This window comes from Pavona decussata, unplaced genomic scaffold (genome assembly GCF_977016875.1).
Source record: "Pavona decussata unplaced genomic scaffold, jaPavDecu1.1 SCAFFOLD_102, whole genome shotgun sequence".
In the NCBI taxonomy this organism is placed as follows: domain Eukaryota; kingdom Metazoa; phylum Cnidaria; class Anthozoa; order Scleractinia; family Agariciidae; genus Pavona; species Pavona decussata.
In genome coordinates this window covers 3,090,001-3,113,144 of record NW_028145517.1, presented here as the reverse complement: position 1 = coordinate 3,113,144, position 23,144 = coordinate 3,090,001, and the positions used below count along the sequence as shown (strand labels likewise).

At 38.9% G+C, this 23,144-nt stretch overlaps 3 protein-coding genes across 4 annotated transcripts in view; 1 reads left to right on the top strand and 2 right to left on the bottom strand.

Moving 5' to 3' along the window:
- Positions 1–4,651: 4,651 nt before the first annotated feature.
- Positions 4,652–5,690, bottom strand: LOC146471657 (protein BTG1-like). The gene has a single exon (XM_085120175.1). The coding sequence runs from the start codon at positions 5,436–5,438 to the stop codon at positions 4,938–4,940; it is 501 nt and encodes a 166-aa protein (XP_084976301.1). The 5' UTR covers positions 5,439–5,690; the 3' UTR covers positions 4,652–4,937.
- Positions 5,691–9,028: 3,338 nt separating this feature from the next.
- Positions 9,029–21,530, top strand: LOC146471656 (uncharacterized). Of its 2 annotated transcripts, none has more exons than XM_085120192.1 (3): positions 9,029–9,261; positions 19,672–19,876; positions 21,033–21,530. In XM_085120192.1, the coding sequence occupies exons 1-3, from the start codon at positions 9,218–9,220 to the stop codon at positions 21,180–21,182; spliced, it is 399 nt and encodes a 132-aa protein (XP_084976318.1). In that variant the 5' UTR covers positions 9,029–9,217; the 3' UTR covers positions 21,183–21,530. The 2 variants fall into 2 exon arrangements, with proteins under 2 accessions (XP_084976318.1, XP_084976317.1); XM_085120191.1 differs by lacking the exon at positions 9,029–9,261 and adding an exon at positions 17,270–17,651.
- Positions 21,531–22,091: 561 nt separating this feature from the next.
- LOC146471655 (uncharacterized) overlaps positions 22,092–23,144 on the bottom strand; it is a 12,705-nt gene continuing 11,652 nt past the window's right edge. The window contains exon 15 of the mRNA XM_085120185.1: positions 22,092–22,781. Coding sequence (XP_084976311.1) covers positions 22,604–22,781 — 178 coding nt within the window. The 3' untranslated portion in view covers positions 22,092–22,603. The remainder of the gene's footprint in view (positions 22,782–23,144) is intronic.

Genomic DNA, 23,144 nt, shown 5'->3' with positions numbered 1-23,144 from the left:
CCATTTTGGAGAAGGGTCTGTTACAACAATTTTCCCAGACTTAATTTAACATATACAGGAAATTTTTTTACAAGGAACCTTATTTGTGATAAAATAAAATAATGTTCAAAATATTATATCCAGTGAAATGTAGTTGGAAGTAAAGCGAGCGGCCCACGCGAGTGAGCGCGAAAATTACCTCCCGTGGAAGGAAGCGTGTCCCCGTGGGAAACAATCATTTTCGCGCGCTCGCGCGTGTTCGCTAGCTTTACAATGGCCTTATAATGGGACTACTCGTTAGTCGTAGTCTATATACCTCTCTCTTATATCTCAAAGATATATCTTACTTGCAAGCACGCTTTCCAAATCTGGCTCCCAAGCGAGTCACGGTTCGCTTCGCTCGCGCGCGCGCCCCAAATACATGTCTCGCAGACCCCAATTGGAGAGCTGGCTTAAATGTATTCCTACTCCGGAATAACGTCAATTGAACGCATCCTAAGATATACTAAGAAGAACATCCCCTACGTTATTTGTACAGAATTAAGGGCTAGTCCCACTAATCGTTGCCTCTGGAATTTCTTCGCGGCTGAAATTTTAAATTTCGATACCCTTTCATATACTACGGGGTTGAAAAAGTACCCCGGTTAGCCACCACGAAGAAACCCTCCCCCACCCTCCAATTTCCCCAAGAGAAGGAATATTTTGGCGAGGGCAAAGTAGCCTAAAACAAAGGTAATAGGAGATCTGCACGCAGGCTAGGACAAAGGAGAGGGGACTTCCTTTTCGCTGACAGTCTCGTACCCAGAGTCCTCAATGCAGTGGTTGTTCGCCAGGAGAGACTCTGGGGAAATCGAAAAAAATTAATGTTTTTGATTGGCTGCCGCGCTACGGCTTGCATGTTTTACCTGCGTCTCTCCTGACGACAAAACGCCTGAGGATTCTGGGTATGTGATTGCCGTAGTTATAATAGGATAACTGACCGTTGCATGCTCGGTTGTTTCATGTAAGGGGATAGCTAATAATCTAAAAAAAGAGCAAGGCTGATTTCACGGTCAGGGAAGTATATTTTCCAATATTTCGAAAGGCACGGCCTTTCTTCTTCAGGGTTTGTTTGAGTCTAAAAAATACCCTGAAGAAGAAAGGCCGTGCCTTTCGAAATATTGGAAAATATACTTCCCTGACCGTGAAATCAGCCTTGCTCTTTTTTTAGATTATTTGCTTTACAATTTTTTCTGCTCATTAGATCCTCCACTAGAGGTTCCGGTACTTTTATTTTGTCGCGATGGTCCTTGCAAACACAGTTTATCACTGGTTTTTACTGAAGGGGATAGCTGCTGGCCAGCCCAGAAGATATGGAAGTGGGAGAAAGTGATAAAACCAGGTCACCCTTCTAGGTGGGGTATGGGGCAGACTTGGGAGCTGGATCACCGTGCAAATGTCATGTGTCTTTCTGTCTGACTGTGTTGTATACCCCCTCCTTGTTTTAATTTCTGTATACCCTAGCTACTCTATCACAATAAAATAGGCCTGTTTTTAAAGGAACAAGCAGCACCCCATCGGCTCCTGGAACAAGTGAATGCCGCGAGAATAGAATCGGAAAGAGAGTTACTACGGTGTAGGACTACTAGCAAACGTGTAGATTGCAAGCAGTCTCTCTTTTGCTCGAGAATCCGGAGGGAAGAACGCAAAAGACTGAGCGAGCACGATAGTCGGGGGGTCGAGTCGCGCGCGCGAGTGGCAAAGCTGCCCGCGCTACTCGCGGCAGTTGACTTGCATTCTTCCTCGCGGATTCTTGAGGAAAAGAAAATATCGTTCACTGGCGAGGACTCGAATTTCGGTCTCCTGCAATTCAAGGCTTCTCACATGAGGGTTGGAATTAAAGGCAAACCATGTTTTTCAGAAAAAAAAGAGGGGAATGCTAAAAATAGTAATAGCTGTATATAAAATGACTAAATATTGAGCAAGCGCGGCTTAATCTTTAGCATAAAATAGTTTGAATCAGGAAATTGTCTGTTGTTCGATTCCTTTATCCTCGAAAGAGTTCCGTTCCCTTGTCTGTTTCAGATGTTTCTGCGGGTTTTTTTTTTGCTTGCTTGCTTTTTTGGTTAGGTTTACTTTTTATTATTTTCTGGTTTTTGTCCTAAGAAATGTTGCTACATCCCTTTGCTAATTTTTTTTGGAAAAACGATCAGACCAAGGTTTGGTGGCCACTTTTCAGTTCTCGTGGATGGTATAACCTTATGGCTGATCCCATAGACCTTTACCGTCGTAATTTAAAAGTTTGATGTCGGCTCGGTAACGCAATACTTTTGACACGGCTGGAAAAAGATCGTTTTAAACATAAAACTTAGTAAAAAGGACAAGTTTGAACTAGAGTCTTGTCTTGCAAACTTATCCGTTTCCCATACAAACGGTCTATAAAATTTTCGACTTAACAAAACTATATCTTCGATCGCTATTTTAAAAGACGAACCCCAAACTTGGCGTTTTTACCAATTTTAAAGTGTCCATCTCTCGTAGCATCAATAGCTTTTCATTACCTGGTCTACATCAAAGTTAAATTAGACAAATTACCGTGATCCGCAAAAAAGGTCGATGGCCACTACGCCAATCAAAACTCTAGAATTGCATTGATCCAGTTTTTTTTTTAACTGTTATGGAGACACATTGATAGCATTATATAACCAGTATGGACAAACAAGAACAAATGAAATAATGGCATAGCCGAAACATGATCAGAAATCAGGCTGAAATTTTCTGTTTGATTTTGATTCAAATTTATTTTCCTGTACGTCAGAACCAGATTGTAAAGACCCTGTAAAATCAGACTTCAGCTAACGGTAGAAAATAAAAATTTAAGAGATTTTTTTTTCTTTAAAAACTTGACAAAAAAAAAAAAAAAGACTTACTCGTTAATTGCAAAAACTCGTTTAATTATTCTACCCAACCTGAAATACTAATTAAAATTACACGCGCCAAAAATAACAGCAAATGACGTGAAGAACACGAGTTCCATTTAGATGAGATCCAAATAGCACATGACTAAACTAATCGCATTTGCATTACTCGTGATTGTTCACTCCTAATTTAATTGCCAATCTGATGTTTGATTCTATCAGCAGGGAGCCTCCCTGCAGTTAATCCGTCAATCAAGGAGTCATGAATCGAGATTATTTAAATGCAGCGGCCCTGCCGTAGATGGTACATTAGCACAAGTAGGTAGAAAGCAACATCATTTAGTTTTGGGTTGGGCGAGGGGAAGCATTGTGGAAACTTTATTTATTATTTCTTAAAATGATCAAAACATTTTGAAAAACCATGTCATTCACAATGAAATGAAATTTATTCGCATTTTATTTTATTTGGATTTTAATTGCAAAATTGAAAACGTTATACTTGACAGCCAGATTGCTTTTGTATAAAAGGCCCGTTTTCTTATATTTTAGTTTCACACATTAAACAAAAAACCACTGTGTTCTCCGACAAACAAAGGAACGTGATTACCGGTCTGTAATGAAGATCATTTTGTTTTTCTCCCAATTCGTTCTGATTTATGGCCCTCGCGAACAAAAATAGACCAATTATTCCTGTTTTGCTATGCAAACTGAAGCAATATGCTCGAACTGATATTAGACTGTACTCTGTAGGTCTAGGATGTTTCAGTAATGTTTTCAATTTCAGCGAGCTTCTAAGCAACAATTCACCTAAAAAGACCTGACTTAAATTTCACCTAACATCTTTGCTTTGCCACTGTTACAAATCGCATAACGAGTCCTTTAAAGCGTATCGGTTTTCTTTCATTTTAAAGATATTTAGTGATATTTTGCAATTGACGCAGGACTCTGAATGTAGTAGTACCACTCATTGCTTTCAACACGCAAATAAAATTTCCTCTGGCAGAGACACTATCGAAAAATCCACGAGTATGAAAGCGTACTTTTCTCTGGTATAGTACATTTAACCTCTGTTGAATGTGAAATTCGATTTGAAGGTTGAGGGTTAAGGGATTTTGGAACGTGACTTATCCATGAGGGCCGTCACATGATTGTTACCAAAGATGGCGAACTTTCCGAAAATAGCAACAAAGCCAAAGCGTAAGTTGATATTTGGGGCTTCCACAGAGGCGAAAATTATCGGAATCCTCGAATGTATTATGACATAAACAGCAGTCATTCGAAAGAGATTTCGAAAAATCTGCTATGCTCGGCTACGCGTCAACGCATGATAAACTGTGTATTTTTGACAACACGAAAGCCATTCTAGCACTGAAGCAGCTCAAAAACACAACACAAAAGCCATTCGAAAGTGACACTCGCACAAGAATTTTTTAAAGGGCCACGAATATTTAAAGCCTTCCAATATTGCATCTGCATCCTTTCCCAAAGATTTTTGGGACAATACAACTGTATTTCTATTTATATAGTTTGTGCAACACATGTTTCAAATCAGGTGACACAGAGGATGCATATAATCTATCGTTACATTATTCAACAGGGCCATATCTAAACAAACAGCGATTCATCACAAATCCGCCTAAAGGAACTTACATCAAGGCTTCCCATCTCCGTGTTAAAAGGAAAATGCATATAATATCGCAATAATATTCTATATTGATTATTTTAAAACAATTCGCGCTGATATAGAGAGAATTAAGGAAAACAACAACCACAGATTTGACTGCTTCAATGTTATACTCTCCAATTTATTTTCCGCTGTGAACAGCAAAACCTGTACAGACTTTACAAAATTCTATACAGTTAAAAATACAGGTTCATAGCTCTTATTTTACAAAAGTTTCCCAGCCAACGAAAATTAATAAAGCCGAGCTTTACTTTTTACACTAACAACACAACGGAAGATGAATATTCGATAGAACGTGAAATTTACATATCTTTTTTAATACCTGAAAATTTTTATCTACGCACATTTCGCTCTAAAAGTTCATCTCTGTTTAAACCCTAACATGGAATATAAGAAGAAACTGGGAAATTAACCACATCTTTTGAACAATTAAGGAGATTCATACTACTTCTCTTTCTCGATTCTTGATTCCTTGAATTAAGAGCTTCTTTCGACTTCTCTTGCGAAACCGAGTCGTCGAGATCCAAATCGCAAATCGATCCGTTCTCTCCAATTCGAAACGCCACGGACTTCGGGTCGATCCAGAGCGTCAGCTCTTCGGGAAGCGTTAGATCTCTGTTCGGAAGGCCGCTTGCTTGGGCTGCTTCAGCAATAACAGGATCGAGAGAATGGTTGATTCTAATGCAGCGAAATCCGCTTCCTAACAAAGGATTCTGTGGGTGCCAGTGGTGCTTATATCTCGCGCATAAAATCTCCTTCATCTTCTTGTGAAATGCGTCTATCTGCTTGTCGGAGAGTCTCCCGTTTCCTCTCATCATCTTCGTCAAAAATCTGCATGCCATTTCCACTTCGGCCTTCATATCTTTCGATTCTAGCATGAGAAAGTGAATGTTTACCCTTGAGCTGTTTCTATTTCGCTTTCTTTCGCGTGTTATTGTTCAAACGGGCGCCTTTCTTTCAACAACGTTCTTCTGCTTCCACTCCTTCACCCCAGTAAACTACCAGCTACTTTACAGGATAGTGCCTTCCTCTTCCAAATCGCGTACTGGCGAGTCCCTACTGCAATCTTCTACAACTACCTTCTTCCAATTTTTCTCTCATCGAAACTTGCGGAAATAATGGGCTCTGCGTCTGGTAAAAACCCCACACAGTGACGTCACATCAGCACCCAATCACGAGCGAGATCCTTACAAAGGCCCACCTGGGGTTGCTAAGCAAACGGCTGATATGTGAATAGCCTTTTGTTTTACGACACGGTTGTCTGTTGTCGTTCGGTTACGCGCTTATACGCGCTAAAGAAGTTGGCATTCTTTGGGCAAATGCGCTTGTTTCGTGGCAATAATGTCGCCGAGTTTATTACTTTTCCTCGCCACTTGACTACCAGCGTTTAAACGCGGGAAGAATTTTGTACTTTATAATTTGGACGTGATCAAGCGTGTTTTGTTTTGGAAGGGCATTGAAATGCACGCGTGACGTAGTATAAATAACAAAGATTAAGATAATCTGAAGCGAACGCCAGATTGTTTCATTGTTCTTTTTTCTTTACATGGCTCTCTTAACATGTTTGGTCATCAACTTTCGTTCTCAACTTCACATAAACCCGCAAAGAAGAGAAATCGGTCCAAAAACTCCTAATTTAAAACTGGTTTTAAATCGCCTAGAGCTGTGAAACTTTGGACTAGAAAGGAAATACCGCATTTGTTGAATTATTCATCGCCTATCCGTTTTGACTGTACATGCTTGACTGCATTTAGTCAAATCATGAAACGCTCCAAGACTCTTGTATTTTTACTTTATTACGGGCTTAACTTTAGAGCGCCAGCTCTATAAACAAATCGCTAACAAAAGTGGCTGGATTAAAGTTTAGTTTCGTCCAACAAAAACAGCTCTTTGTATCCCGAGAACAAATGAACGACAAACGATCGGAAGTGCAGAGACGGAATATCTGACACAATATCTGCTATATTGATCAAAAGGATGACGAAAATGCTTTTACTAGCAGTTTCGCTTTCCGTCACATGTTGCTGTCTTACATGGATGAACCCAATTAAAAATATTGCGGTAAGAGGCGTTCTGTCGTGGAGTCATTATCATATAAACAATTCGAAAGGCAAATCAAATATCAAGGCAATTGGACCTCATGGAGGTGTTGAATATGTAAATTACTCTAAAAATGACTTTACTTTCATTCATGCGACCCCATAACAAAGATATAATTTATGGCATGTTTCGTCATATAACATCACTTTACAGTATAACCCCTAATATGATCTTGTTTCAAAAGTTGCATATTGCGTGATAACAGCTCGAAACAGCCCTCCTCGATTAAATTACATGAAACGGAATAAATAAAAACGTCTAAAATTATTTTGGGCACGTACGATTTTGTAAATAGGCATTGCACAGTAGGTGGCCACACATATTTTCTTTTCACATTTGTGCTGCAAATTTTACAAAGCCGATAAAAGGACGAGAGCATTTTTTGAACACCGAAGGTCTTAAATAGAGAAGTTTAGGAGCAAAAAATTCAACCTCAAAAGTAAACAACGAACAATACAGCTTATCCATGTTTTTCCCTTGTGTTATTGTAAAACTGTACAAAATTATACTGTTCAAAACTCTGTTTACTACTGCTGAGAATTTCGCCAGGAGTAACAGATGATCGAAATTAATTGTTTTCTTTTTAGCGGCTATTCAGTCCTCGATTATTTAACATTTACGGTAAAAGCGCATATAAAACTAAGTTTGCTACGACTGAAAGAAAAGCAGGAATTTTGAAAAGTACATTTGGCGAGGAACAAAAATCGTGTTTTCATAGCAGGACCTTATTTAGATTGGCTTTAGAAATTGACTGAAAAAATAATCATTCATTTGTTGGTGCTGAAAACCATATGCATGTACATAAAATAAACACAAAAGTCTTTTGTGTCCTGAGAACCCAAACAGCGGGTCCAACTGGTCTTTATCGCGTATTATTGTGATTAATAAGTTTCCTGAAACAGCTTTTGTTGTGGTTATTTTGCTGAAGCCACCCAATATATTTTCCTGTTGGTTCAAGATCGACTCCCTGTAGCCCTGTAGCCCTGTAGCGACCTCGGGGACAAGCTAGAAACATGCTGGAGCTGGTAGAATGCGAATTGGCATAATGAACAAAATATAGCACAGACTTAGTGCCTACTGAGCAAACCAGTGAGGCGACAAGCTTTCAAAAAACACAAATACTGAAGACAAATGAAGAAAGGAAATTGGTAAACATGCCAAATTTCATTATTTTTTCTGACTCGAAAAGGAAAGCCGCCAGCAAGCAATGTAAAATCTGACGAAAATATTAATTAAACGGCCACCCTGAACTGGTAGACTTATTAAAATTATGCACATTTCATAAACTGAAGCCCAAATGAAAGAAGTAATTATAGCCATTAAAGCCCTTTGAATGTAAGTGCATTAAAATGGTTTCCCCCGAAATTAACAACAACAACAAAAAACTTCTTTCCTTGACCAGCATTTGACTTTTAAATACTATTTTTTTACGGCATCAAAAATTATTAAATATTTTCTATTACGTTTCCTTTTTAGTATTTACGAAGCTGCTCTTTGTCACCATTTCGTTGACGGTTTAAAATATATTTTAAAGCTTTAATTAAATAAATAAAACAGTATTTAATGCAAGGCTTTAAACGCATCGAAAAAAGTGAATGGACAGATTGTGGTGACCGACAAAAATTTACGAAAATAAGGAAATACCACGATGGTGTGTGAAAAGATTTTAAAATAGTAAACTTCCGTTTTAGTCTGGTAGTCAGGGGTAATCATATGCAATTTGGTTCATAGCCAAAATGTTGCAGACCACATCGGCTCTCTAATGTACATTTGCAAAGCTTACGTTTTATAGAAGTCCGTAAAAACGTTACCTTTCGTACAATTTATTGATTTCAATGGCCTTGTGGTCTAGTTTATAGTACTAGAAATTTAAGAAATTGGTCGAATTGTGTCTAAAACGTCGTCCGGATTTTCATTCGGTACCGAGCCTTTGTTATTTTTGTAACACCCAATTCAAGGACCCCTTCTTGTGAGAAGGCGTAATTTCGGTATCCAATACAGTAGCTGATTTTCAAGAGTTTTAAGCCTCTTAATTCGCCTACACTTGTTAAAATTCGGGCGTTTGTCCAACTTTGCTAACGCCTAGTGATGGACAAATTACCGAAGAACAAATCTATTCAAGTAAACTTAAGTTACCACTATAAAAAAACTGTTATTCATTTTAAAACCTTTTGTTTATATCACTGCCATCATTCATTTTAAAACCTTTTGTTTATATCACTGCCATCATATATTTCCGTTCATGTCTCGTTAGGTCGAATTAATTTTCTCCGCGTGGTGTATTGTACCATCAGTCCAAATGGCGCCAACTAAAGAAGTTATCTAAAAAATCGGAAGATCTTCTTCAAGTACAGTTTCATGATATAACTTTTCAAATATTTTCCTTTCAATGGGAGTATTGGAAAACTGACAAATCGAAAGAAAAAGTCCTGCTCAATAGCTTTGAATTGAATGGTCTGACGTTAGGGCTGAAATCATTGACAGGCTGAAAACTTAGAAAAAATAAAACAAAAAAACAAACTAGTCCTAACATATTCGGTGCATATTACGGTACGATATGCGCGTATGCGGGCGTGTTCCCGCGGATACGGGAAAATACCGGTAAGTACTACTACTTGAATAGATCAAAGTAAGATTTTCTTGGAGGGAATAATTCCTTTCAATTAGTCTAGACAACAAATTCATTCCATACAGACAAACGGCTTCACAGGTAGCAAGCCGGTTCAGCATTTTCCCCTGTCGGTGTCCGTTTTTAAGTCTGACTATAAACTTGAACGAAACATAAAAGTTATGGAGCTAAAACGAAAAAGAGTCGATCGACCTCCATTTGGGGATTCAGTTGTTCGTGCTATAATCTAGAAGTTCTTCTTTCTTCAACCGTTTTCGCATCAGCTGAGTTATGCTTTTGTTCTTCAGTGCACATTAAAACTTCTAACTCAGTTTTGAGTTTGCGGTCACGGTTACATGTAAAATAGGCCAACGGAGAGAAATGTCTCTATCGGGGGTGGTCAGCCAATTTTTGATCATGTGCTTTAAGTCCTCAAGTGTCACCACTTCAGAAAGGTGAGCAATAGTTTCCACAGCGAGGTATAGTTTACGCTGTATTCTGACTGCAAACTTTAAGGAGATCCCAATTGCATCTATCAAGTGAGAAGTACTTTCCAGTCTACATGCACCTTTCTAATGCTTTATTTTCACTGGACCCTTATAACCTGCAGCTGCATTATTTTTTAGGGCTGGGAACATTGTTCTGTCGTTCGTTCTTTCAACCAACCATGTAAGACGTTGAGTTCTAAACTACTTTCTAGTGGAGTGTTAACATTTCCCGTTTTCGAAATAAAATTTTCAGCCAATAATTTTTGTTACATTTTACTCAGGCACTCTACGGATTAAGAATGAATTGCCCCTTACAATAGCAATGACGCATTTGGTTTGTAATCAGATTTTGCGGCGTTTTCAAAGATAGCAAGACAGGATTATCCTTCACTTTGCGGCAGACTCGAAATATCATTGAAAAGCTGCTGAACGAGCCATTTCCGTTCGATTCAATTAGTCTCCCAAGTTAGCTTTGGACCTTTTGCAAGTGTCAGTTTCCAAATATTGCATCCAAAACTTCTCTCAGTTATTGCTTAAGATCTTTTTCAGTGTAAGTATTAAAGCACTTTTAAAGCAGAAACTGTAACAATTGTGTGATAATTGTGTTCTCGAAGCTCTATTAGAGCAATTTCATGTTTGAGCAAAGGTACTTTGTTAAAGGTTTTATGCAGGTTTGAGCAAGACATAGAAAAATCCCCGCGACAAGGTGGCGTGATACCAAAAAAAGTTTGAGCTTTTTTCTTTTGACTGAACTTTGGTCTGCTTATCGAACAGCAACAACAGTGTTCAACCTTTATTTTTCCTCATGATAATTAGAAAGATTGCTATAATTACACTATTGTACACTATACAATAATATCTTAAACTCGTGGAATATTTTGTTCTCGAAGTTCTATTAAAGAGCAAATTCATGCTTGAGCAAAGTTACTCTGTTAAAAGTTTTGTACAGGTTTGAGCAAGACACAGAGAAATCCCCGTGTGGCGAGATACCCAACATTTTGTGACTTTGGTGTGCTCATCGTCTGACACTATACAATAATAATATCTGATAATTATACCCGGATTTTTGAAAACGGAACGGCTCAAGCCTTGATTCTTTGAGAGTGCGATACCAATATGAAAACATTAGCCGGTTTTATATTTTTTTTTTCGTCTCCTTTCTCTTCTTTTTCCTTTCTTCTCCCTTTCGCGTCATTCTAAACTAGCCTGTGAACAGGCTCTCCAGAAAAATCATTGAGCGGAGCGATCCTGCGAGCTTTTAAGAGAGAAGTAAAAAGGTTCATCTTAAATCAACCTAATCCTTACGAGGCATGAGAAGTCTAGAAATTCAATGATATAAAAAAAATATGTTCCAATCGTGTAAATGTTATCTATTTAGGTCTGTTATGTATGTATTAAGATGGCCACCTTTATTGTATAATTTACTACAAAACCAATAGAACCAAGGGCGATTTCCCCTGAAAAGCTCTCACAAGCTTGCTGAGATCGTCGTGCTACTAAATAAGTAACTGTAGATTCAACTGATGGAAGTAAGAAAAGTGGCAAAAATAATTAAATAAAGTGAAGTGAAGTGTGAAGTGAAGCTCTTCTCCCTATACCCCACTTGAGAATCTGTTCCAGGCCATTGTGAACCTTCTCAGAGCCACAAGGCCCATGTTTCGGTTTCTCTTCACGAAAGTGCTCAAGTATTCATTGATCACCTTGTCAAAAGATCGGATACAATTTTTTTCACACCAATGCGGTCAAATCACAGAAAACGACTAAGTTCTGGCTCGTAATGGTCTTCTTTGCCGTTTCTGAGCCATTTGATGACATGGAAGGCAAACTTATATTATACAGGACAAGGTTTTACTCTTGTTTTGCCCCCAAGTTCTCCTTTACAAGTATACTTGTAATTGTACTGCGTAGTTGTCAATTGTAATCGTACCTGTTTTATGGAGTAAATCGAATAAAACAAAGCCAAAACCAAAACCTTTAGTTACCAAGATACGTACATGAGGTGTAAAATCTCTGGCACTCTTATTGACATTATTGGTTGCTATGGAAACGTTGCCTCGAGACGTTACAAACCTCAAGATTTAGAGAAGTGATACTAGCATCAATACCTCTGTGAGAGCAATTCATGTGACTCTAATTTAACAGTAATTATTGATTGTCCACGATTGTATCGCTATAACGTGATACTGAATGACTACGAATGTTTTCAAACTTTCTTAAATAATACAAATACTTCCAAGGGACAAATTCAGAGGAAAATGCGATAAGATAGAAAAATTAAATTGTCTTGTCTGCCTGTGACCTGGCGAAGAGAAAATTTTCAAACCTCATTTTATTTTTAGGGCCATATCTGGCACGTTTGCAATCATGTAAGCTGTTTGGTAGGACGTTTATGTATTTAATTTACGTAACTCCGTAACAGTCACTATGGAAACTTGGTACATTTCCAGTGGATCTGTATCATTTACGCAGTTGAATATCACGAAACATTAGCCGGCTTCTAATTTTGCACGATTCTCGGGAATTCACGCTCTAAGAAAATAAGGGCCTGTCCATAGTCTGAAGTGTAAAACTGGGAAAAACGATAATTTTCTCATTGGGGATTGTCAATTTTTGGATGCAAAATGTCAAGAATGGGCGATACGCAGCCATAAATTACATATTCTTACGTGAATTCACAATATACTAAGGTGCTGGCACGTTTGCAATCACGTAAGCTGTATAGGATGTTTGTGTATTCTACATAACTCCGTAACAGTCGCCATGGAAACTTGGTACTTTTCCAGTTTCTGTATGTTATTCAGTTGAATATCACGAAACATTTACCTTCTAATTTTGAACGATTCTCGGGAATTCAAACCTCGCGAAAGTAAACTTAAACTACGAACAATGCCTTAATTTTCTTAAGGATAGTAAAGCGAGGTTGCCTTCCAAGAGAAGACGCGATGCCCCGAGTGAAGCAAAATATTCAATCGCTAATTTCCCTCCGCGCTTCGCCTCTCCTCGCGCGGGGTAATTTTCGCGTCTCCTTGCGTGGTGCACTCGCTCTAAGAAATAAGGGCCTGAGAAAATAGGATAATTTTCTCATTGGGGATTCTCAATTTTTGGATGCAAATCGTTAAGAATGGACGATACGCAGTCGTAAATAACATATTCTAACGTGAATTCACAATATACTAAGATCGTTTGCGTATTCACAGCTAATCCCATTAGTGTACCTGCCTATACATGAACTACGTATAGTAATGGGCTCTTGACTCAAATATAATCACGGTCAAAGTTCAAGAAACAAGATTGAATAGCCCCAAGCTGACTCTTTGTTGCCGGGCAACAAATCGAAACAGCTCTGCTATTTGTAGAACGCTAATAACCAAAGACAACCTTCCCAGGCAAACCAGCATTGTATGTTGTTTCGATAGGTCAAAACCTGTTGTTGTAAGATTTCCGGATCAAGGGAACCCAACGCTACTAATGAAATAAGACCGCGTCAATTTTAAAAGGTAACGATGATGAAAATGACTGGCAATAAGATTAGTTGCAATACGAGCTGAAATGAAGGTTTGTTTTCTTGTTTGAAATTTAAATTTGACTAAGTTGTTGGAGTTTAACTGAGTTAAGTTTTGACTTCATAAATTGTGCTTATACTGTCTCTTACATCTGGGTTCATTGCTTAAATGTGGACAGAAGAAACGCTCCGGAGTTTGATTCAAATAACAAGCAATATTTTAAAGGCTATTTTCCCCCTAACATATTGTTTCCCTTACGCATATCCACCTTCATCAAAGAGATGTTGATAAGATTACCTTACTAATGGTAGACTGCAACACGGTCCAAAGATTTTTTTTGTGTTGGCACGTCTTGAAAAAGCGCGCGATCCTTGAGCCGAGTGGGGAAATAAAATGGAAAAGTGAGACTGAGGAGAGAAGTTCGCGCGAGAAACCACGTTTCGCTCGCGACTTCTCGCTCGAACCTCTTTCGAGAGCAGAAACGACCGTTCATCTCATATCATATCTGGTTATGCAGATCTTTCCCAACACCTGGGTCCGGTTGTTCGAAAGCTGATTAACAATAATCCACGATTAAGGTTAGCAAAGGTTTTCGCCTCACTCGTTGGAATTCTTTTTAAGCTAAGAACGTCCTTTTCAAAACTTATCCGGGGCCATAATTGCTATTGATCAAGCATCAAAGTAAAAACTAACAGTGGCTCATATGCAAACAAAACTAATTTTCTGTAAATGGTTTGAACGTCATAAGTGCGTAAATTATGATCATCCGGGTAATAACTAATTTTCATATGAAAAGTTTTGCACTTAGCCTCGCTTTCATAGTGAGGTTCACAGCAACTCGGAAATGGCCTATTTTGCGCACCGCTTAACCAAAATATGTCTTTAATTAAAATGCTCTGAATCTCTTGTACTTGTTTACCTTGTTCAATGAAACATTTTTTTACGTTTCTTACCGAGTGATTACGAAAGTCAATTCATGATATTAAACAAAAAAATCTGGCGCGGAAAAATATAGTGTCAGTTCTTAGCTAAGTGTTCTAACGTAACTTTGACACAAGGCTTCCTACCTGTCCTTGCCGTTTTTTGTTTTTTGTAGGTCACTGAAGAATTGGACGTAAGGGCTTTTAATTTTTTTTCTGAAAAAGGACACTTGTGCAACATGTTTCCGTTTCCTTTTCTGCGAAACACTTGAAGGCACAAATGACGCTAAAAGGGTAATTTGCATTAACACGTTTTTGGCAAGAGATTATTAAAGTTATCATACCTCAGCGCGTCACAAAAGGCCCCGTAACACCACATCCGACAGTTTGTCATGAAAAAAGTTTGCCGCAAAAGAAAACTTGGTTCAAGTCACAGGCGAGGCATACATCATGCGAGGTGTCTCAATTGCCTTGCAACTTGTCTTGCGAAAACAAATCGGCCAAAGTTCCAAATGACGAATTTGTGACTTTAAATATGTCCTATAACAAGTTGCAACACCCAAAACAAAATTTGTTTGTCGCGCAACTTGCAGGAAATTTGTACCAAAAACTTGCAACTGTTTCAACTTTCGGAGCAACACGAAACTTGGGAAGAAAACTCAGGTGCACCAGGAGAGGTTACACGTAAAAGTCTTGCTTGCAATTTGCGACAGTTTCTTTTTTTTTGCGAGAAAAATTGCCCGATGAATAATCAGTACTTATATTTAAACAGAGCCTTAAAATGTTTTCAAAAAAGGCCAGCATCTAGCAAGAAAAACATAAACGTGTAACGAGTGCCGAATGAGGGAAAACGCACGTGCGTGTAAATAAACCAAAACACTTTGTTTATGCGCCTGATTGGTTGAAAAAAAAAACATGCTTTCCTTGATTGGTTAGAGCATGCTGCACGTGATTCCCGTACCCATTTAGCCAAATTTTGGTTTAAGTGGTTAAAATGCAAATTAGTTCAACGGCCCCCGAGGATATTTTCACAGCACGGTGCCTTGCCATTGTGACCTACCGATTTGTTTATAAGCCGAATGCTACTTGAGCTAACGATAGCATTTGTGCAATCGACCTTCACTCCGTTTGACGTTTCAGGTCTCATGAGTCTTCTCGAAGAAAAGTCGTTGATTAAAATTAGGCTTCACCAGACTTTGCAGGGACACTGCAATAGCTATAGGCCCTTGGTTGTATTTCTCCTACTCTCTTCTGCCCAATGAAAGATTGCACAATTGATTGGGGACGTGGGCTCTTTCCTCCCCTAATATTTGAAATACTTTGAAGAGGTGTAGGAGACAAGACCAGCAACTGTACGTCACCGCCCAATGACGGGAATCACCTAAACTGAGACAAGGAGGGCTTTCCATTTATACCTTCAATACCTTCTTTTCACTATTTTACCGGAATTATCGGAATATCACTGTACAGTTTGCTTTATCACACTAGTACCATGTTCCTTTATGAAATTTGTGGCTCACAATTTCCAGTGGATAAGGGCCGTTCCATTTGATTTCCCACCGGAATAACCGGTTTTCCATCCAAATTGCAAGGCTCGAGAATTTTACTGCCGGTTCCATTTCGAGGAAAATTCGTACCGGTTTTCCACACAAAAGGAAAGCGCACGAGAATTTTACTGTTCCATTTGGCGATTAATTCGTACCGATTTTTCCATACAAGAGGAAAGCGCTTGATAATTGTACTGTTCTATTTGACGGAAAATTCTTACCGGTTTTTCTACACGTATGGAAAACACTCAAGCATTGAGTACACCCAGCATGATGTTACCAGTTATTTAAAGAGTCTGGTTGCTGGTTGCTGGTTCGGCCCTTGTTTGAAACCACACTCTGTTGTTAACGTGGTTACTGGGTCCATGTACTCCGATTTTTGTCTGATATGTGGCGTTTATTTTAGGCCCAATAAAATGCCATTGAGAAGACTTCCAGCTGTCTCTCCAGGTATTTTTAATTGTGAAAAGCCAAAAAAAAAAAAAAAAAAAATCTCGCGTTTGGTTCAAAGTTCTATCAGTTACTGGGCCGAAATTAAACGTCACATGTCAGCCAAATATCAAGTTCGTCGAAAGTCCTATGCTCTGAAAAAAAGCGCAAAGCAGCGATGAAAGGTTTTTTTTAATCAGATTTAAATTTAATCCCCTTGTTGTGTAAGCTATGCTATGTATCACTGCAATTTTTAGGCAATAATAGCACAGCAAGCTTACATGTATTGAAAAAGCATATTATGCATACAATGTATTATAAAGTTTCCTAAGCCGATTATCTGATTTATCTTGCTGAACACATGTTCATGCAAATTTTATTAAAATCATAAAGATGCCAAGTGAATGTCATGTTTTTTCTCATCCGTTTAATTCTCATGTTTTGTTATTTTGATACTTCTTTAGAGTTTTAGACCATTTTGTAAGTAACATCGAAATATCATAACCGCTTGGCCCGTATTAGTTAGCGTGACCCGAATGTAGCCAATTTCACAAAAGAAACCTTTTCAAAGACCTACTTATTTATTTGCTTTCAAAGGGTTTATGTTAAACCCCGAATAAACCAGCTTAAGTGAGCGCCGAGCTTTCAATTAACCACTGTCCCACGACTCATTATATTGACACAGTTGTGTTGGTATAGTGAACATTTGATTTACAACGAAAACAATTAATCCATTTTCAATGTCATTTTGTTCCTTGCACCTGCGGGTTTTTAAGTTGCTATCGAAAGGCCCTCCTTTAAAGTCGTTTGCGCCTTTTTTAACATCCTTAAAACAACATCACATGTTTCCAACACAACTTTCGTTCTGTGACTTCTGTTTTCCTTTAGGAGTAGAAAAAAATGTTGTGTTAAGTGCAAAGTTCTACCTACAAAGGTATTATGGAAATCTTTCGTTAAAAACAAAATTTAAGGTTAATTAAAATATTTTTATTTAAACAGTGCTGTATACCACGCTTAGAATACAATGCAAGCGGGTTCCTTTCAGTTTGAAATTTTATCTCTTCCTTCTGTAGGCCACCTGTCTTTTTCCGGAACAAAACACATCGAACAAAACCCATACATGCATGTAAGTTAGATTGCTTGAAGCGCAAAAAATTCTGACATTTCTACTCGAAGATGCAGAACCGGGGCATTTTTTTCGCTTAAAGTACTTTAGAATTCGTAGAGCGTTCCGAAAAACTCGCATCTTTTGAATGCCTTCACCAAATTTTCGCTCTCGGTTCATTGAATCGCTGAACGCATGAAAAGGTGAACACATTGGAGCTAAACCATGACAGGGTATAATCAGTGAAACGAATAAATTTTAAGTAAGCGCAGTAACACGTACTGTTCATTAAAATCAAACCATTGACACTGGAAAGGATGAAGTTACGAAGCCCGCAAAATACATCAATGGAAACCATTCCTGGTTCAAAAGATTTCGCGCAGAGTTCAAGGTAATCGTATGGGCAGCTGCTGTGTGAATTCGCTTTCTTTCAAGGTTTATATTTTGTTTTCTCACAATCAGTGGTTTCGTCTTTGTTTAGAGTACTTGAGAACGCATTTTAACTCTAACAAAATTGTTTTCACGGCTTCTTAATAGCTAGGCCAGTGAGGATCGCGGAACGCTTGTCTAGAGACGAGAATTTTGCGTAAAAAGTTCAGTCTTGGTTGAGCGGTGTGCGATTTGATCGATGTACAAGATCCTGGGTTTATGATCTCATAGGATTATTCAACGAAAGCGCTTAATTTTATTTTCATCTGCCAATTTACCTGTAGATTTCACTCTCAGAAGGGATGGCCTTACGTTTACTTGTCATGTAACTTTAGGAATATCGTCGACACGTGTTTTCCACAACGCTTTGAATTTAATACCTGCCGAGGCGTTAGTGGTTTAGATGTGTTTGTCACCAAATGGGAACTTGTTAATTGGAGGACCATTTGTTTGGGGAATCAAAAGCCTTGTTCGAGACAAGTGTTTTGGATTGTGAGCGAAAAGTTGTGAAAAGAACAGAAACACAGTAAAGAAAAGATGCAACACTTTAAGAGTAGAAATGAGTCAATGATTAATGCCATTCATGACTTATGTCGGCGTTTTGTCCAAAGAACAAACATTAGAAATTAACAGACCTACGATTATTAATTGAACGGAACGATTATTGGTAGGCAAAATGATTTTTGGACAGTATCCTTATTTTGAATTTTTAACCTCGCGGCTTGAAAATTAAATTTGGCATCAATAACAAAACAAGAGAAGAGAAATTCTCGGCCAATTTGCGAGACCACATCCAACTAAATCGAGATTATTTTATTTAGAATTTTTTACTGAGGCAATGAAACAAAACCTTTTTAAAGCTTCAGTGTTTTGAACAAGTACGTATCCCTAATTCCCTTAGGCACTATGCAAAGGATTTTACAGAAAAGAACTGAGGAATGTAGCTGTGCTAGAAAGCATCTAGTTGCGTTTTGACATTCCATACATTTGTCTGTATAGCGAACAAGCCGTGAATTGCTACTAAAAATAGTTCACACAGGAAAAAAATACAGCCGGGAAATGTATGGAAAGTTCAAAACACGACTGGACGCTTCTGGCACAGCTACATCCCTCCAATCTTTTTCTTAAAATCCGTTTCCTAGTGCCAAAAGTTTCCAATTCATGGATTTTTCAGAAGCGATGTTTTATGAAAATTATTTGACATCGGAATTCCATACAAACACTGTTATTTCAAGACGTGTTTGCCTACTCGTCAAAATGGCACGAAAACCGTTATAGAGCCTATTGGTACATTCCATTTACAAACTGACCTATCTAACCAGCCAGTACTGACAAATGGAAAGCGTCCAAAGACAACCGGCCTCTTGAGCCAGGGTACCCTAAGTGGAGCAATGCCCATCTCCATTTCGATCTTACATAGAAAATAAATGTAATGTTGTACAGGACAGTCATTTCCTCAGTGTCTGCTCTGTAAGAGGTAAGAGTTAGACCTCCGCAAATCGAACATTTCTGAATCTGTCCCTGTTTCGACCTGAAGTTTACCTATCAAGAGCGGTTAAATCATACTTAAATAATGTGGTATGATCAAGAGACTATGAGTATGATGTTTTCGTGGCTACTTCTCCTTCTCTTTCTTTCATTTGAAAATGAGAAGGGATCAATTTTTTTTATACGCTAAGAAAGATGGAATATTCATTATGTCGAGAGCATGAGGAAGAAAATAACAATCTGAGTCCCCGACAAGGAATCGAACCCAGGCCTTTCGTACACTGATTGGATGCTCTTGGAACTGAGCTGCGGGGAGACTCGAAACGAGCTAGGTCATTTGGTAGGTCCATATGCGAACGTATGTCGAGCGAAACACTTTTTCTTTAAACTAATTAAAAGTAAAACCATAGCCATTCGTGGCTTTTACACTTGCACGAGATACCGGAACATTCTTTATAAAATAATAAAAGTAAAAAAATCTCTCTTTGTCCCAGTTCACCACTCAACACCAACGACCACAAGAAAACAATTCGCCGGCAACAGAGAGAAGGGAGTCCCAAATGCTACCATTGTGACAGAGACGAGAACATTACTGTAGAGCATTTTCTTCTCTCGTGCTCAAAACACGAAGAGATCCGCTCAGAGCTTCTCTGTCAACTGCAAGGTGAACTGGAGGCCATCGGCGAGAGAGGATTCCAGGTATTTTGCTTGATGCTCAAACATACTTGCTATGCTTTATCTAGGTAAAAATTGATCTTTCGGCTGAAAGTAGTTCCTACGAAGGCTTGCTGGATGGTAACTAACATTCTGACAAGTAACTTGCGCCGATGCTGTCTTGGAAGTCCCTCTCTTATTAGACAGCTTAAGAAACGAACGAGGGTAAAAGCACACCCAACATATACGCTGAGATTGAGGGTGTTCACAAAACTTGTTGGGTTTCGGAAAGCTGTTGCTAAGACAACACCCTGTAATAAAAAGATTGTACCCTCCCCCCTCCTCTTGTTAAAAAGTCTATTGATAGCCTATCAACAACCTTCCTACCTAATCTCCTTTTTAAAAAAATCGATAGAACAGTTAGACGACCTACATTCTTCTCTTACTTTTGTTGCCATAATGCTTATATTTAAGGACGGTATCTCCTAATACAAAGGTTTTTTGCAAGTTTATGACTGCGGGAAAAACAGATCTTAGCAAGGGTAAATTGAAATGCAAAAGGAAAATTGGGGGTAACCACGCATTTAAGTGCCTCCACTTAAAACATCAACGGGGGAGGAGGGTGGGGAGGGTAGGGAATAAAACAATAAAGACTTTCTGCTTTTTACCCTCCCCTCGCCTTTAAGTCCGCCATGCAACCTAGTGGTATTTTGAGGTTTCTGTAACATGGATGTTTTTTTTTTACAAAGCCGGCTAGCCCCGGAATAAACCCCCAAACTGGAGAACCAGGGTGCTGCTTCGTCTACTTGAGAAGCGGCCTTGTGTACTCATTGGTTATTTTGTACGTAATTTTGAGAAGGGTTGGGAGGGCGGGGGGGGGGGGGGGGGAAGGCGTTGCCTTTTTACTTACAGATACCTATACACGATTAGATTTAAAGCTGGAAGCTTGTGGGGTCGTGTGATCAAATAAATATTTTAAACAGAACAGAAACTCTTTAAAAATCCCAACTGACAAGGAGGCTTACCAGTTGGCTATTTACAAAGCGTGTCCAAGGACTTGAAAAGGGGACAACCCCGCAACAAATCGAAGCTAGTGGTCAGAGAGGGGACTCGCCCCTAGGGCCTCCAAATTACTAGTCCGCGCCTCTGACCACTCGACCACACCGCTTCCCTATAAAAGTATTCAAATACTAAATTTCAGGTTTGGCAGAGATTCTCAGCCAGCAGTCCCGCCTGCCAGTCACAAATTATCCTGGGAGAGCAAAGTTTTGGTGCCTTAGAAGACGAAGCTATCAGGCACTTCCGGACACAGTACGCCGCTAGGGCCTGGAGCGAGAGGATTGTCATTTGAGGTTCTTCTTACCTGACCTTGGTTTTCAGATTTCATATCCCGGATGACGGACTTTTGTCGGTGTTCTGTTGTAGCGTTTTCAAATCATTGGCGTTCAAGTAAAACCAGACTTAATTTGTAGTGATTTAATAGGGATCTAGTAAATCACGACAAATTAAAATTCTTGGGATCACTTGGCATAAAATAAGTAGCTGATGTGAAGCGCAGAAAATCAGCGCCGCTTTTCATTTAACCAAAATTTAGAATTAGAAAATAGAAAGAAATGTAATGGCATGAAATACATAAAAATGGTTAGTATTTATTCAAGTTTGTAAACGTGAGCTTAATTAATAAAACAACTAGACAAAATATGAGCATTTGCTATTGTATCTTTCTAGTTGCTATTTCGAGTTGCAGCTGGTACAACCATTCATGCAAGCAACGTAAGCGTTGTGCCAAGGAGAGCACATTTGCTATTACATACCGTATTGATCGTCCTCATTTTAACACATAGCTGACTTAAGATAGCACTGGTCGGCATTTAGTAAAACGATAACAAAATTTTAGAATAGCTGTCAAAATTCCAGCGCACTGATTGGCTCACAGCTATTGTCTATAAGAGTTTAGCATACCTCAGTGACCGACTATCGCGTAACGCGCAATCTGATTGGCTTCACAGGTGCTGTCTATCGATCGATAGACGGCAGTTTGTCAGAGCGCGCGCGATTCAGCATGCATCATTGCACAAATATATCAAAATTAATGAAATAAAAATATTTTTTTGCTTCATAATTCGATCACTGAGGTATGCTAAAACAATTAGATGGCTCGCTCTCGGTTTCTATCGCCTTTGATAGTTGGCTCGGGGCTTCGCCCCTCGCCAACTATCAGCCGATAGAAACCTCGAGCTCGCCATCTAATTGTTAAATATACAATAAAAATGACGTCAGATGGAACGCGCGCGCTTTCTCAACGGAAAATAAAGCCAATTCCGCGCGTACTTTTTCCATGTTTTTGGAAAACTTGGCAGTGAAACCTGAGTTTTGAACATTTTATTACGTCATTTTATGGTCTATAAGTGTATAGACTAGAGAAAACTACCGTCGGCAAATGTTAGCAACGCTTAAACGAGATATAAGCAGACTAGATATAAGTTTTCATTTTGGATTTTAAAGGGGCAAACACGATACAAACATTTAAAATACAAGATTATTCACTTTAGCGCCCCTCATAATCCCTCACGTTTTTCCAGAAAAAACCTTTTTTCTAGATTCTTAATTATTTTATTTCAAATTTTATGGACATTATTTAGTTGGGATTATTTTGTTAGTTTGTTGATACAAACATTGGATTTCTTGGCATCAATCATCAGTCTCTCCATCACTAAAGTTCTTCTCGCCCAAACTTGCAAAAACGCCTTCTTTATTCATTCCAACTTACCACTATGTGCTCAGTTTAGCGAACTCAGAGCTCAGCGCTTTCATGACCTCCTGATGTGAGAAATTTTCGTTGTCTTTCTTGACGCGAGCGAAATTTTCTTTGACGAACAAGGCGAATCGACTGGGAGTGCGGGTTTGGGGTGTGCCATCCTTTTTCAACTGAGGAACGAGTTCCAAGCGGCTAGATGGAACGGAAAAGGAGAAAGACCTTTGGCTTGGATATAGGATAGGGTGAGTTGATGGGGCAGACTTAGGCCCCATCCACATTAATGCGTTTTCGTTTAAAAACGCATACTTTTTGATATGTTTTCGCCTATCGTCCACATTAGAACGCTCGAAAACGCCGATGGAAAGGGAGACTTTCCAAAACGGTTTCGAAAGTGGAGACGTTTGAAAACGCTTCGTTTCTAGTGTGGACAGGTGAGAACGGAGACTTTTGAAAACGGTGACATGAAAAGCGTCATACGCCATCGGTTCCAGTCCAAATCGGAGCATCTATCCAAGATGGCGGATGGTCTTGTGATGTTAACACATGCACAATCCC

Coding starts and splice junctions, on each gene's coding strand:
- LOC146471657 (XM_085120175.1), bottom strand. CDS start 5,438: ATGCTAGAATCGAAAGATATGAAGGCCGAAGTGGAAATGGCATGCAGA.
- LOC146471656 (XM_085120191.1), top strand. CDS start 17,578: ATGAAGTTACGAAGCCCGCAAAATACATCAATGGAAACCATTCCTGGT. Junction 17,652..19,671: donor GATTTCGCGCAGAGTTCAAG/GTAATCGTATGG, acceptor TCTTTGTCCCAG/TTCACCACTCAACACCAACG. Junction 19,877..21,032: donor TCGGCGAGAGAGGATTCCAG/GTATTTTGCTTG, acceptor ACTAAATTTCAG/GTTTGGCAGAGATTCTCAGC.